The sequence below is a fragment of the Vigna umbellata genome, chromosome 1, assembly GCF_029865625.1.
Source record: "Vigna umbellata cultivar VRB3 chromosome 1, Vumbellata_1.0, whole genome shotgun sequence".
Classification (NCBI taxonomy): domain Eukaryota; kingdom Viridiplantae; phylum Streptophyta; class Magnoliopsida; order Fabales; family Fabaceae; genus Vigna; species Vigna umbellata.
In genome coordinates, this window is record NC_142165.1 from 77428859 (window position 1) to 77445347 (window position 16489).

Sequence of the window (16489 nt, forward strand, 5' to 3'; positions counted from 1 at the left end):
CTTTAGTTTGGGCTTATTTTAATATAGAAAGAGAACATAAATTTACACTCAAACTATTTCGAATACAAAAAAGTTACTTTAAGTTATGCAACAAATTGTTTTATGTTTACAAAGAAAGTCTCAAAGAAAGGATATATAATCTATAAGTAATCCTTACGCTAGAAACTAACCTTACAAAGGTAGAGGGTTTACAAATACAACTTTTTCTAAGTCGTACACTAAACTATCTTTTAAATAAGCCCTAGAAGCTTATGAATCTCTCACTACAAAAATACTATATTATAGTAGGGTTAAATTTCCGGGGTTTTGAAAACTTCAGGTACCTCTAGCGGTTTTCCTCCAAACCGTAGTTAAGTTTTCAATTATTTTTTAATAAATCTTCGAATCTTTCTTATTACCTCACTTTCTTCCTTCTTCTTCATTTTTCATTTTCTTATTCATTGTCCTCACAGTTTCTCTAACCTAGTTGTCCAGTTTCCATCTTGCATGTGTTCACAGTTCACCACCGTCTCCTCTCCACTGCAGTTCTCGACTTGCATTCCTTTTTCACGATTCCTCAGGGAGTGTGCGACACTATCCTTCGCTTCACCGGTAAGTTCTCTTTTTCTGGATTCCCTAATTGCTTCGCTTCTCGTTTGAACTCCATTTTCCATTTCGTTACACTATTCTGAAAACCCTAGAAATTAGGGAACCTAATCCCTATTAGAATTTTGCGAAATTAGGGAACCTAATCCCTATTAGAATTTTGCGAAATTAGTTTTACAAATGTGGATAGAAAATAGGGTTGGATGCAAAGATTTTCTATATTAAAGCTTTCACTGTTTTGAAGTTTATGAATCTCGTTCGTTTGTTCTACCTTTCTCTTGCTTTATATGCACTTTCAATTTTCCTATTAGAGCTTCACTATGACCTGTTTTGTTAATTTGGCTATTTGGCATAAAGCATTTTTTATTTCGCTTTAATTAAATAGATTATGAAGTTATATGCAGAATGTTATTTCTTTTCTGAGGTTTTTTTTTGTCTGATAGAGTATGTTCCTCCATTATGCAAAAGAAGGTACTTGTTTCTTTCACATTCTCCTAACATATTTTATAATCTTTTCTTTCAAGATAAAGAATTTGCATAAAGTATGTTTCTTCAGGATCATTGGTTGTTATTCGGAAGTGGAGTTTATTCATGTACTTTGGTTGTTGTGGTCTGTTTCCAATTTGCTCTCCTTCATGTAGAATACACACCATCGGCACCATATTTATAACAATTGTTTTAGTAGGCTTTAAAAAATGAACTTGTCTCAGTTGGATCATAGTTATGACAACTTTTCCTACTTAAAATCTTCAAAAAGTTTAACAAGATTGAAATAGAAGTTGATTGGAAAGATGAAAGGCTTGTAAAGAGATTAATAAAATTTTGGGAACCGCGTGTGAAAAAGTATATATATATATATATATATATATATATATATATATATATATATATATATATATAATATTTTGAGATGTAATGTAAGAGATATATCAAGTTAATTCTCTCTGAGGTCCATGATAAGATCATTTTTCTAAAGACTAAATATGCAAGTTTCAAATCACTTACAACCTCTAATGGTTATACAAAAAAATTTTAGCTACACAGTTGCCCCAATCCTGTACTTTTGTTAACAGCTACTTATTAAAGAAGTGCTAGGAGTTTATAAAGATTACTAATCTTTTACCTTTATGATAATCTAGAGATTTCAAGGACGCACTTACGATGTGCTTAATTCCTGAGGTTGATCTTGAGTTGGAACCAAATGGTTTGTCTTTCCTTTTTCTCTTCAGCTTGGTGTCCATGACAATAGAGCTGCTGCAGCATCCAATTGGTCCGACAGAGGGGTTGCAGCAGCTAATGTCTTCACATTTGACTGAGTTCTTACTTTCATTGAAAGCTTAGCTGGTTTACTAGCTGTTTCAGAAGACCTTTAGCTTTTGTTGAAGAAAGAATATGATTAGATTATGACTGAGCTGCAATATTTTATTCATGATCTAATCATCAAATTGTTATATATACTTGACAAATTGTTCCTTCTCTTGAAACTTGTAATTGTATAGTAAAGTTGTTTCTTACCCTGGTTAAGAATTCAGAGGGAAAAAGAAGTTGATCAGTAATTTCGTTTGTTTACGGTTTTTTTATGATTGTTAGGACAATTAGGTATTAAGCTCTTTAGAGTGAAGCAGGTAAATTGTTGCTTAGGAGATCAGGAAAAGCTCCTGATGACATCTCAAGTGTTGTACTGGTTGAGAAGGACAAGTACGCTTATTGAAGGTTCAAAAACATTTGTTAAAATTTCAAGATTAAGAGCTTTAGCATCTATCTATAATGTTCCATATTCCATTCGGTTGTAAAGAGCTGGTGATAAATAAATGTTTTTCTTTTTGCCTCAACGATTTTCATCCAAATTAGATCACCATTTTTGTTAAATTAGTAAGCTTCAACTCATCAGTTTATGCTTGATATTGTATAACAAATATCTCATATTTAAGATCCCTTGCAGTTGTGAATGTCAAATGATCATGGCAATAATTTTATTTTTTTAAAAAAAAAATTGATTTTCCGGCGGTTTTGAAAAACCTCCGGTAATTACCGGTGGTTTTGGAAAACCCCCGATAATTACCGGCGGTTTTGGTGAAAACCCCTGCTAGTACCAGCGGTTTTGAAAACCCCCGAAAATTGCAGCGGTTTTCAAAAAACCGTCGGTACTTGTGACGCTGTTTTCCCAGTGGTTTTCGCAACCGCGGGAAACGTATTTAGAAGGGGTTAAAACCCCTGGTAACGTGAAAAAAAAACCCCTGGTAAAATTGGGTTTTTTTGTAGTGTCTTTGCACACCATTTCATGTATTTCATATACAAATCATTCTCATTGTTTTCATGACTTTACTTTTATCTGTAAATGTTTTATAGAAAGGATTGGAATAGCTTGTGTGCTTTTTTGTCGTTATATTAGTGCTTTTCAAAACATGTTTGATTTTCCATTAATAATTTTTAGGTATAATTATTCATTTAGTTTTTGTTTTTGTCAAAAAGTGTGAAGTTGGTTCTTTAGTTTTTTTTTTCATTTCAATTTGATTTTTATCTTTTAAAAGTGATTTAATTTAATGATTTTCGTTAGCATTGTGCAAACAATATCATGTGTTGATTTATGATTTTTTATAATTTTTTTAGTTCTTTTTTTTTTAATTTTTTTGGAACTTTTTTTTTCATGTAGTCACTTCAAAGTTGTGTGACAACACTATCAATGTGACATTGACAAGTAATAATGTGTGTCACCATGTAGAGTCTCAATTTAGTCTTTATGTTTGTTTATTTATTTAATTTAGTATCAATTTTTTAGAGAATAGAACATTATAGTCCTTTTCAAACTTAGACAAAATTTATTTTTGACATAAATCTTATGATATTATTTTTATTAAAATTGACATTTTTATTAAATATTTCTAAAAATATTTTAAACTAACTTGAAAATCTATATAAATTTATTTCAAATCGCCTTAGTTAGAGTTTTAATGTGATTATTAAATCAATATGAAATGAAACATAAATTGAGCAACAAAAACAAGATGAAAAAAAAGTAATGACACGTGAAGTAACACGTGAAAAAAATTAGAAACACAAATTGACACGTAGGAATGAATTTAACACCATTTTTACAATACTAACAAAAATTACTAAATTGGATGACTTCTAAAAAAGTTACGAACAAATTGAAATTAAAAAAAACTAAAGGATAACTTTATACTTTTCTATAAAATCAAATATCAAAAGAATATTTAAACTTAATTTTTAGGTTTAATCCTTTACTACATCCCTATTTATGTACGAATTTCTCAATTGGGTCCTCGTTTTTTAAAGTGTATCAAAATGGTCCCTAATTTTGAAAATTGATATCAATTGAGTCCTTTCCGTTAAGTTGGCTGGACGGCGTTAAAAAAATTGATGAGTGGATGCTGAGATGACAAACGAGCGCTCGTCCACCAGCGAACGAACGCTCGTCCAGCAGCGAACGAACGCTCGTCCACCAGAGAACGAACGCTACGTCGACCTCTTACTGCTGGACAACCGTTCGTTCCACACTGGACGACCGTTCGTTCGGTGGTCGACGAGCGTTCGTTCGCTGATGGACGAGCGTTCGTTCGCTGGTGGACGAGCGCTCGTTCGTCATCTCAGCATCCCACTCATCAATTTTTTTAACGCCGTCCAGCCAACTTAACGGAAAGGACTCAATTGATATCAATTTTCAAAATTAGGGACCATTTTGATACACTTTAAAAAACGAAGGACCCAATTGAGAAATTCGTACATAAATAGGGATGTAGTAAAGGATTAAACCTAATTTTTATTATCCCCAACATGTTTAGCATATAAATTTCTGCATCACATTCTATATTTCAGCCAACACCAATATACAAACTCATAAAGTAGGTTTATTGTGTCAAGATCATCTAAGATGCATGATTCAACTTGCATGGCTTGTAGATGTTCTTGCATATACAAATGTATCTTTTGTTTTCCATGTGCAACTTTCGTTTGGTTCATTTTTACTTACATTTTATACCAAGTTTTATGGACTCTGAGTAACATGTCTTTAGCTCTTATAAAAATTGTGTATAATCTTCATATATGCAACTGAGACTTTTTGTAATTTAAATATAATTTTTATGTATGTCTATGATGTAAATTGAGTACACTCCACTTTTAAAATTATGTCTACTATGATTGTAAGTTTTTTATGCATGAATTTAATATTTGGTTAAACTTTCTCTAAAGTTTTAATCTTATTGATTTATATAACCTATTTTATACTAAATATATATTAAATACACAAAAAAATATGATATTACTCTATAATTATAATATTATTACCAAAACCATAAATATTCACAACATAACGTTATCTTATGTACTTATTTTTTAATGTTATTTAAACTTTGTGAAAACTTATAAAATAATATAATTTGGAAGGGTCAATGTAATTTGTTTTTAGTTTTTTTTTTCTAATTTTAATTTTTTTAATTAAATATGGAAAGTAATGATTCATAAAATAAAAATTAATGAGAATATTAGTGGAGAACAATCATTAGAATTAATGTGATGATATATATATATATATATATATATATATTATATAATTCTAATACAAAATTGAGTTTTCTCTCAATAATAATTATTTGGATATAAATTATATAAGAATCCACATTTGAATAGAGAGAAAAATTAAAAGAGAAGCAAAAGTATATAAATAATGAGAAAATGTTTGATAAGTATTTGAAAATATATATTCTAACTGCGATAATATAGAGATTGAAAAAAGAAAAACATAGAAAATTAAATTAGGTGAAGAAGTTTTGAGAGAGAAAGCGGAAAAATCACCAGAGAGAGAGTAGAGAGAAGGTAGAGAGCAAAGATAGAGACGAAGAACGGGATGAAGAGAAGGTTCAAGGCTCACACACAAGGTATGCTCAAATGATTTTTTCTGTATATCATTTCTGAATGTATTACATCTTTTATAGATGAAACAATGTAACTGAAATTTGGTTTTTGTTTACAACATAATACTCCTTCCTAAACAAAAACCCTAACAAAATCGAAATTCCCTTCTTTAGAAAAAAAACATCTCCTTTCACCAATTGAATTGGTAAAACTTCCTCCTCCGATGAACTGAACGTTTTTCACCGATTGAAATCGGGAAAAAACCCTTCCTTCAAGCACACAAACATTTTTCACCTATTGAAATCGGGAAAACCCCTTCTTCGAGCAAGTCTCCTTTCATCGACGAAAATCCTAGGTGTCAGCTTTCTCAACACCGATTAACTTTCTTAGGGTTAGAAAACGCTCTCCTTTAAGAGCTTTGGTGAGTATGTCTGTTAGTTGATCTTTGGATCTGTAGTGTATCACCTCTAGCTTTCCCCTACTGACCTGTTCTTTGATGTAGTGGAATATGGTCTTAATGTGCTTACTCCTCCCATGAGATGCATTTAAATGTGAAATCCTTGGGTTCTGCATGCACCTACTTATTACTCCCACACTATATCTTAGATCAGGTCTAGTGTTACATAGGTACCTTAGGCTTTCAACATTTTCCTATAAACCGTAGGATCATTAACAGCCTAGTCAAATTCATTAGGTTCAGCTTCTGCTATTAGAGCATAGTGAACAAAATTACCTTCTGATGTGATTGTAGCATCATAAAACACCTCATAATCTCTCAAATATGCTGGCAACTAGGTTATTCTTGATGACCTTATAACACTGTCATCTTTGCTACAAACATCTGAATCAACTACTGCAGTTTCATCTTCCAAAACAATGGTTGATGCTCCCTGCTCTATTGATTCCTACTGCCAAAATTCAGCTTCATCAACTATTACATCCCTACTAATAGAAGCTGCTCCAGATTTAGGATCATACAACTTATATCCTCTAGTAGAATTATATCCAACCAAGATTAGAGGCACCCCTTTATCATCTAATTTCTTTTTCAATTGGTCTGACACATGTTTATAACATATAAAACCAAATATCTTCAAATGTTTAACATTAGACCATGCTTCTTCAGGTGTGATACCTTTCGGCCTCTTTGTTGGAGATAGGTTTAGGATATAGGTGGCTGTCAACCTAGCCTCTCCCCATAAAAAGTTTGACATCCTTTTACTTTTCAGCATACACCTAACCATATTCAATATGGTTATGTTCTTCCTTTCTATTGTCACATTGTGTTGTGGTGTATAGGGTGGAGTAACTTCATGCACTATACCCTCATTTTCACAAAGAACTTTAAAATCAGTTGACATATACTCTCCTCCTCCATATGTCCGAAGACCCTTAATCTTCTTCCCACTTTGCCTTTCTAATAGACATTTAAACTTTTGAAATACCTGCGACACCTCACATTTTCTCCTGATCAAATAACTTCAACTCTTCTTGGTCCAGTCATCAATAAAAAACAGAAAATACCTACTGCCCCCAGGTGTTTCTGTCTGAATTGGACCACACACATATGAATATATCACCTCTAATTTCTTTGTTGTCTTTTGGGGTAAAAATTTCTGAAAACTACCCGTGGTCTGCTTCCACTGAATGCACTCTTTGCACACTATTTCTGGTATGCTAACCGCAGGTAAGTCATTCACCATATTCTTTTGGTTTAACTATGATAGATCTATGAAATTTAGATGTCCAAATCTAAGAGGCCACAATCATTTTGCACTGTTTTCTAATGCAGGAAAACATTGGTGTTTAACTGCATTCATCATGATCCTAAATGTACTGTATTGTTCTTCAATAGTTGAGCCTGGACAATGAGCCTCTTGGTTTGATAAAAAATGCTGAGACAATTATTCTCCATTTTCATCACATATGCTTTCTACAACAGTTGGCCCAAACTAAGCAGATTGGTCTTTAGGCCTGGGACATATAGTACTTCTTCAATCACTACTTCTCTCCCATCACCATCTCTCAAGACCATCCTGCCAGAACCCTCTGCAGTTAGACTCTTATCATCAGCAAATCTAATTTTTCCCCACATAGCCTCCTTCATCTTCACAAACCATTCCTTCCACCAGTCATATGGGTGAGTAGCCAGAATCCAGATACCAGACTGCATTTTCTGGTTGATCTTCCCTATGTGCTAGCCATCAACATTACAACTTCAAAATTTGACACATCCTCTTGGGCCAGATTAGCCATCTTCTTTGGTTTATTCTTTGCTCCTTCTCTCTTCCAACACTCTTTGGCATAATGGCCAAACTTCTGGTAGTTGTAGTACTTAACTTTCTTCTTATCAAATTTCCATCCACCATCAGTATTTGTGCAAGACTTTTGATTATTGCCTTTTGTTCCGGTGAGTCTTTATGCTTAATGTTTCCTTTATTACCTTTCTTGAACCCTCTTTTGCCCTTATTCTGAGACTGGGCCTACAGTTCTTGTTCTTGGCATTGCTTGTGTTCATTGATGCGATACTCATGTGCTTCTAATGAGTGCTGCTATTTCTCAATTTTTAATTTCTCCAAATCACGGGTCTCTTCAATAGCAACAACCACATGGTCAAAGTGTATTTGGCTTAGTTTCAAAGTGTATATTTATCTATTGTTGCAAAGAGGTTGCAAATAAAATGTTCTACATATATTATAAGTAGAATTATCTTGATAAGTTAGAAACCAGTTTGAAACTATAAAATGTTCTACAAATATAGTTCATTTGAATTACTTAAGATAAAAATTAGCTTGAATTCTCCCCTGTAAGGTATTATTCATAGAGTTCCTAAAATAATGAAAAGAAAATATTCATATAAAAATACAATTATAAATTAAAATCTTATATTATTTACATATAAATTAAAGGTTTAATACCTCTTTTGGTCCCTAGAAAGGGGGCCAAAGTTCAATGTGGTCCCACCTTTTTTTAGAAGTTCAATGTGATCCCACCTTTTGTAAAAAGTGTGCAATCAAGTCCTTTTTGCAAACGGCGTGAAGTTTTTAACGGAGCAGCTGACAGGGTGGACTGAGTATCATTACGTGGCTTTGTGTGGGTAAGACGTGGCAAAGAGAGGGTGATACGTGGCTGTGAGAGGGTGAATTTGGTAATATTAGTGAGGTTAGGAAATCAGAAATTAGGGTTCAGGAGTTTTAGAGAAATTGCTAATTTGGGATTGATCATCGTGGACGAAGTGCACATTCAGGATCTCAAGCGCGAATTGGAGACCACAAATCTGAAGCTCAAATTGGAAACCGCAAATCAGGTTAGGGTTTATGATATGTATTTGTTGTATATGTTATCACTGTTGTCGCTTTATAGGGGGATTAAGTAGGGGTGAAAAGTTGTCTTGTTTTGATGGTTCATAGTGGTCCCATAGATATTAGTTTAACTTAAATTAGTGGTCCCCGTTTGCATTTGCAGGGTTGGGGTAGGGATGGGTGATGACATGTTTCAGGTTGTGGTCCATCACGGTGGGACCTTGATCAAAGAAGTCCCCTTTAAGTATATGGGTGGGGAGATAGTTTATTGGGACGTAGATCCCGATAAATGGTGTTATTTTGGAGTATTAGGTTCACTTAAAGATCTGGGTTACATGGAAGTAAAAGAATTATATTACAATATCCAACATGTTTTACATAAGCTTGATGATGATAAAGGAGCCATGAACATGATGAAGGTGGCTAATTATTTGGGGAAAGTGAACCTGTATGTTGTGCATGGGGTGGACGAACCAGCTATTGTAGAAAATGATGACAATGAGATTTTGTACGTATGTGAAGGTCCAGCAGACAGTGGTGAGGGTAGTGACGTTGGAGGAGAAGCACATGTTGAGGGTGACAATGAGGATGGTGAGAATGAAAATGTCTGGGAGGAAGACAAGGAGGATGCAGAAGATGTTGAGGTTGAGAATGAGGGATTAGTGGAAGTGCACATTGAGGATGGAAGGGAGATGGAAGGGAGGTTGAAAGTGAAGAAGAATTGGAAGTGGACATTGAGGAGGGAGGGGAGGTTCGTACTGAACAAGAGGTGGAAGTTGACATTGAGGATGGAGGGGAGGTTCATACTGCACAAGAATTGGAAGCAGACATTGAGGATGGAGGGGAGGTTCATAGTGAACAAGAATTGGAAGCAGACATTGAGGATGGAGGGGAGGTTCATAGTGAACAAGAATTGGAAGAAAACATTGAGGATGGAGGGGACAGTGATGATGAACCTGGAATGGATGATCTCAGTGGTGATGAGTATGTGGATGCAGACAATGATGAAGAAACCCAACAACAATGCAGGGGTTTGTCAGATGATGATTGGGAGTCTGATATGCTTGTAACTCCTGAAAACAGTTCAAGTGAGGAGGATTACAACGAGGATAGATTATGTATGGGTGGTTTCTCAAAATATACAAAACAGAAGTCCATGGCAGATTACAAGTGGGAAGTGGGCACCATTTTCAGTGGGAAGGAAGAGTTTAAGGATGCTATTAGAAGGTATGCTGTTCATGCTGGGAGGGATCTAAAATTTGTGAAGAATGATAAGCGTAGGGTGAGGGTGCGCTGCATGGGTGGCCAAGGGAAGTGCCCATGGGTAGCTTATTGTGGGTACTTGCCATCACGCAAAATTTGGCAATTAAGGAAGATAATTGATACTCACGGTTGTAGTAGGCAACTTAACATCAAACTAATGAATGCTCAGTGGTTGAGTGAAGAAATAGATAGGTCTTTAGTTGACAATCCTAACTTAAAGGTGAATGATATTCGTACTAAAGCATTAAGAAAATGGAATACAAATGTGTCAATATCCAAGGCACGAAGGGCAAAGTTAATTGCCACAAGACAGCTTGAAGGAGATTTCAAAGAACAGTATAAAAGGATATACGACTATGGACATGAGTTGTTGAGGTGTAACCCAGGTTCAACAGTGCAGATTAAAGTTGACTCGCATAATGGTGATACAATCTTCCAAAGAATGTATGTTTGTCTGAAAGCTTGTAAAGACAGCTTCAAAAGTTGTAGGCCCATAATATGTTTAGACGGATGTTTTTTGAAAGGTTATTACAAGGGAGAGCTTCTCACTGCTGTTGGTAGGGACCCAAACGATCAAATGCTACCACTTGCCTATGCAGTAGTAGAAGTGGAGAACAAAGACAGCTGGACATGGTTCTTGCAATTATTAATTGAAGACCTCGGTGGTAGTGAAGTATGTGGGGGGTGCACGTGGATGTCAGACCAGCAGAAGGTAAATATACACCTTATATTCAATTTTAGTTAATGCTTTGTTAAAGGATCTTGTTTTATGACTAAAATTATTTGTGCAGGGGTTGGTCCCAGCTATCCAAGAGCTTCTTCCTGGGGCAGAACAAAGATTCTGTATGAGGCACCTGTATGCAAACTTTAGAAAAAGGTTTGGTGGTCAAATTTTAAAAACCTGATGTGGACAGCTGCCACAAGCACATATCCACAGGCTTGGGAGAGAGAGATGCTGAAAATTAAAGAAGTCAATATTGAAGCATATAAATACCTCATAGCCATTCCCCCGAGGTAACCCATTAGCCATTACATACAATTTACTGTCCCTGATGCATTGTAACCCATTTGAGTGTGCAACAGGTTTTGGTCAAGATCTCGCTTCACAGGTCAAGCAATGACTGATACACTAGATAACAACATCAGTGAAGCTTTCAACAGTGTTCTTATTCATTCAAGAGGAAAACCTATTATAACCATGATGGAGGATATCAGAGTTTATCTCATGAAAAGGTGGGCCACCAATAGAACCAAGGTGGCATCTATGGAGTTCACAATATGCCCAAAGATAAAGAAGAGACTTGAGAAGGAATGTAATCTGTCAAGATATTGGGTGCCAAGGTAATATAACTCCATTTATTTTATATACAAGTTATTTATCTACATTGTTGATGTGCTTCATTTGTTTCAGCTGGTCTGCACGAAAGATTTTTGAGGTTAGGCATACTTCTTCAGTTGGGAACAAGTTCACACTGGACCTGGACACAAAGGAGTGTAGCTGCAGAAAGTGGATGATTAGTGCCATTCCATGCTGTCATGCAATTGCAGCAATGAACTTCTCCAACGTTGATCCACAGACTTTTGTCCCCAATGTGTTCACAAGATCCACCTATGAAGAGGTCTATGCGTCCATCATTTTTCCACTCAATGGCCACCTACTATGGGAAAAGACAAATTTCAATGATGTACTACCACCACTGATCAGGAAGATGCCTGGGAGGCCAAAGAAAAAAAGAGGTTGGAAGCATGGGAGCTAACTAAAGATCAGACTCAAATGCGTGTTGGTGGCCATAAGAAAAAATGTAGTCTTTGTCGTAACATGGGGCACAACAAGAGTAACTGCCCTTTAAAGCCCCAGCCAGTAGAAACAACACAACCATCACAGCCACCTCCAAGTTCACCAACCCCTGAACCATCACAGCCACCTCCAAGTCCCCAATCACCCGGCCAACAAAATGCAAAGTCAGAAGAAAACGTACTTAGATGCAAAGTCAGAAGAATTGTTATTAGATATTTAAATTTTGTGGTGCTGTAATATGTACTATTTCTTACATGGTGGTGTAATACATACTTAACGTACTTACTGAACTGATTTTCTGTATTTCTTTTATGTGTCGTAATGAATGAAACTGCTTTTATGTATTTGTTTTATGTATTTGTTTTATGTATTTGTTTTATGTGCCAATATTCAGCATCATATGCATTATTTGGTGACCTTGGTGAACAGTTTTAAAGCAAATGGGGGACTCATTTCAACATTTTTAAAACATCAGGGGACTGATTTCAACATTGTTAAAACATCAGGGGGACTGATTTCAACATTGTTAAAACATCAGGGGGACTGATTTCAACATTAATCACTAAAATTTACTCATTAAAATAGTCAATACGTAATACATTGAATTGCATAATTCATCTTACACCTTACAATCTAACTAAATGAACCTAGACAGAACCTGAACAAGGCACACCACAATACACACACACAAAGCTACAACTAAGATCTTCATCATTTTCTGCAAGTCCTGCACTGATTTTTCCAGCTGACTTATCCTCCTCACCATTGTGCAATCTTTTTCATCAACTTTCTCTTCAACACACCACTTGAAAAAGTTACACGAGCTGCCAATTGCAGATCCACCCTGTTATTCACCAAGTTATGGATTCTATCAACAAATGCATCATCAATTCAAAAAAACTTTAACTCAAACGGGTATAATTCAAACCTTGTAACGTGGACAACCCCAGAAATTTCTCCCAGCATTCTTCGTAGTTCTCGCCACTTTGGTTACAGCAACATCACCACAGTAACAAGTAGGGATTATCCCACCTCCTCTCACACCACAACCATGGGACCACCCAGAAGATCCTTTGCCCCAACTTCTCGAACACGATGAACACCCTTCAGAAGAAGCCATTCGTATCCCAAATTAGCAATTTCTCTAAAACTCCTGAAACCCTAACTTTGATTTCCTAACCTCACTAATATTACCAAATTTACCCTCACAGCCACGTATCACCCTCTCTTTGCCACGTCTTACCCACACAAAGCCACGTAATGATACTCAGTCCACCCTGTCAGCTGCTCCGTTAAAAACTTCACGCCGTTTGCAAAAAGGACTTGATTGCACACTTTTTACAAAAGGTGGGATCACATTGAACTTCTAAAAAAAGGTGGGACCACATTGAACTTTGGCCCCCTTCTAGGGACCAAAAGAGGTATTAAACCTAAAATTTAAAAGACGAAAGATTTATGTTAAATTTTAATTATTATTTGTTTAATTTTTGTTTTTTTTAATGTTTTCAAGTGATAAATTATAATTTTTATTAGTGTATAAAAAATATTTCATAAGAATTTAAAAAAATTAGAGTAAAAAGAAATTTTAAATATTTTTAAATTTGATTAATTATTTTGTTTTTGTAATTTTTTAAAATATTTTTAAATTTTATCAATTTTTATTTTATTAACTTTACAAATTTAATAGATATTTTAATAAATTTAAAATGCGTATATTTATAATTTTTTTATAAATATTTGATATTAGAAAAATAAGAATACATCTTTTTCATATTAATATTTAATAATATTATGTTTTTTTCAAAAAAATTATTATTTTATAAAAAATAATTAAATGATATTGAAATAGTAAAAAAACAATTCACATGTATATCCAATTTAGACAAAGATTTTAGAATCAAGTACAAAATTATCAGATTTCTGGGTCATAAAAAAACAATTACATTGTGAAAAGGTTTTCCTTTAATGAAATTTTCTAAAATAAAATTTGAAATGCATATAATACTTTAAATTTTCCTGAAAACTCCTAGCTCAAATGTCTTTGAAAAAGAGCTTTTCAAAAGCTTTCCAGATTTTTTTTTTCATTATTTCTTTTTCCTTTTGTAACGTTCTTCTCTCGTCTTCTTTTTCTGCAAAGGCAGTAACGGTGGAAGTAACCGTGAAAGCAACGGTAGTAACATCTATAGCAACTGCAGTGAGTAGTAGAGGATGTTTTAGTCTTTTTACATCACTATGGTATTACGGTTAGTAATTGTGGAAATGCAGAAAGCAATACCTTCACATAACTATGAACTAAAGGTTTGAGTATTGTAAATTTGTAGTAGCCCAACAAAACCGATAGGCCCAAATTAAATTATGTCACACTTCAAAACCTGTGGGACATTATATATATTTTTTTAAATTTATAAAAAGCATTTAGGGTATTCTAATATTTTTAAAAAGAAAATATATATTTGAAGGGTGACAGACATAAAACAGAAAGGAAGAAGAAGAAGAGAGAGAATATATATTTGGTACACATGGTATGTTGCATCAGCATGTGAATATGGATGCAAGCATGTGCATTTTGCCAGAAATAGCAACCCTTCACTTCACACCATATTTTTCAACAATTTAAAACTCAAAATAGATATATAGAGAAAGAAAAGATAGATACTCATAAAGTCAATTTTAGAATGTCTTTGACAAAATCTATATATTAACTATTAATTTATTATGAGAAAATGTACACATATTTAAACTTATGGTAACTTAGTTACTTTGGAAGTAAAATAAGTTATTGCAAAATCAAATTACAAACACAAAATTATAATAAATGGTTACGCGAATTATTGTGAATTAAAAATATTATAAACACACACTCTTGACTTAATTTGTTTTATTTATTCCATAATTTTTTCTTCAAATTAAATGCATAGCCCACAATATAAGTGTTAATAAATAATACGTATTTCTAGTTCCTTCTTTTATCTATATATACTGATAAAGTTGCTGTATTATAAAGATTCTTATAAGTATAAACTATATGTAGATTGTAAAGTTTGTTATATTTTTATTTGTTAGTTTTCTAAAAAATAGTGAATAAAAAACTATTTAATATGTCACAAATGTAGATAGAAAAAATAATTTAATAATAAAAATATTACATCTATTTATTTTATTTAAAATTATTATTACATTCAAACTGAACCAACTATTTTCATCTAGATTATTTCGTTTGACATGTGAAATTAAATCAAACCTCAATCCATATCTGCATGTAGACTCCTAGGTTTTTCTAATATATAACGATTTATGATTATATCATGCTGATAATAACATTGAAATCATAATTTAATATCACAAGTGGTCTAAATTATAAAAATGTCATTATAACTCATCATAGAAGTTTTCAGCAATTGTTAATCTTTAATGGATCGGTAAAATATATAAAATAAGAAGTGATGATAATTAAAGTGTGGAATATGTAATTAATCAAAAGATTTAATACAAGATAAAAATAAGGGATCAAAATATAATATATTTAATTTATTAAATAATATATATAAAAAAAAATCTTTAAGACTTATCAAAACTAGATTTTCTTTTTTCTGAAAACATTGATTGGTAACTTTATAAAGGAAAGTGGCCAAGTAGGTATATTCCAATAGATGAATGGAATGAATAATAGTTATTATATGTATCTATTCCAAATACATTGTATCATAATTTTTGCTTTGACTCAATCAAAAACCAATAAAAAAAATATCCCTTTATACTTTTTTAATTCCTTTCACATATGTCTCCTTCGTGGAGAAGCAATGGAAAAATAAACTTTCTGTTTCTTATTACGCCATTAACAATTTTTTATTATTATTCTAACCCTAACATTTGACTTCTTATGATAAAACCATTCTGCTTTACTTTTGTACTATAATGACTCGTTAATCAATAACTTAAAATGCCCTAATTTTCTATAATGGACTTTGCTTTTTGTGATTGGTAAGATCGTATAAGACACATTGGGTTTATTTTTATTATTAGTGTTGTAGTTATGAAAGTGTTAGATTAGTTGAAAATCCAAACAACTACTCTTTAAATACTTTAAGATTTTATTTAGATCCCTTAAATTATTTACTTCTTTTCATCTTTAGTTACTTAAGTGATAATAATAACAAATGTTCATCATCAAAAGAAATACATTTGATTAAATTTAAATTCTTAAATAAATCGTAAAATGGTTCAAGAAATTATTTTAGTTCAAAATTTTATAGAATAAATTTATAAATTACTCTTATTATTATTTTTAACTTCAGATATGAAAAAAATAGTATTTTATTTAAAATGTAAAATTTTTATAAGTTTTCTATTCATGTAATTTATTGAATTCAATATGGAATTTGAATATTTCTCGTTCATGTTACTTACTTTAAGTGGAATTGGATTAATCTACAATAAAACTTTAAGAGGGTCACAATAAGAAAAGTATTAAATAAAAAAAATAATCACAATAAGAGAATTTTAAATAATAATAAATAATAACTATATTAACTAATTTAGATATCATTTTATAAATTAAAAATTACTAATATTTAAAATAGTCTCATTATAAATTAAAATTTATAATTAGTTTGTTATTTATTAGAATTTAAATTGATTTCTAATTTTATTTATTAAATAATTAATG

General features: G+C 32.7%; 3 protein-coding genes and 1 long non-coding RNA gene across 4 annotated transcripts; 3 read left to right on the plus strand and 1 right to left on the minus strand.

The window, feature by feature from the left end:
* Positions 1 to 426: 426 nt before the first annotated feature.
* LOC148206443 (uncharacterized) lies at positions 427 to 2519 on the plus strand. Its single transcript, XR_015786082.1, has 2 exons — positions 427 to 591; positions 1725 to 2519. It is a non-coding gene; the product is annotated as an uncharacterized LOC148206443 (long non-coding RNA).
* Positions 2520 to 7767: 5248 nt separating this feature from the next.
* LOC148206444 (uncharacterized) lies at positions 7768 to 10930 on the plus strand. The gene is made up of 6 exons (XM_088107868.1): positions 7768 to 7870; positions 8619 to 8784; positions 8926 to 9103; positions 9146 to 9406; positions 9451 to 10737; positions 10817 to 10930. Exons 1-6 carry the CDS (start codon positions 7768 to 7770, stop codon positions 10928 to 10930), a joined length of 2109 nt encoding a protein of 702 aa, XP_087963994.1.
* Positions 10930 to 11782, plus strand: LOC148206445 (uncharacterized). Its single transcript, XM_088107875.1, has 3 exons — positions 10930 to 11039; positions 11109 to 11366; positions 11437 to 11782. Exons 1-3 carry the CDS (start codon positions 10930 to 10932, stop codon positions 11780 to 11782), a joined length of 714 nt encoding a protein of 237 aa, XP_087964001.1.
* A 588-nt stretch (positions 11783 to 12370) lies between these two features.
* LOC148206446 (uncharacterized) lies at positions 12371 to 12977 on the minus strand. Its single transcript, XM_088113575.1, has 2 exons — positions 12752 to 12977; positions 12371 to 12667 (listed from the first exon to the last, which is right to left on the minus strand). Exons 1-2 carry the CDS (start codon positions 12941 to 12943, stop codon positions 12461 to 12463), a joined length of 399 nt encoding a protein of 132 aa, XP_087969701.1. The 5' UTR covers positions 12944 to 12977; the 3' UTR covers positions 12371 to 12460.
* Positions 12978 to 16489: the final 3512 nt, after the last annotated feature.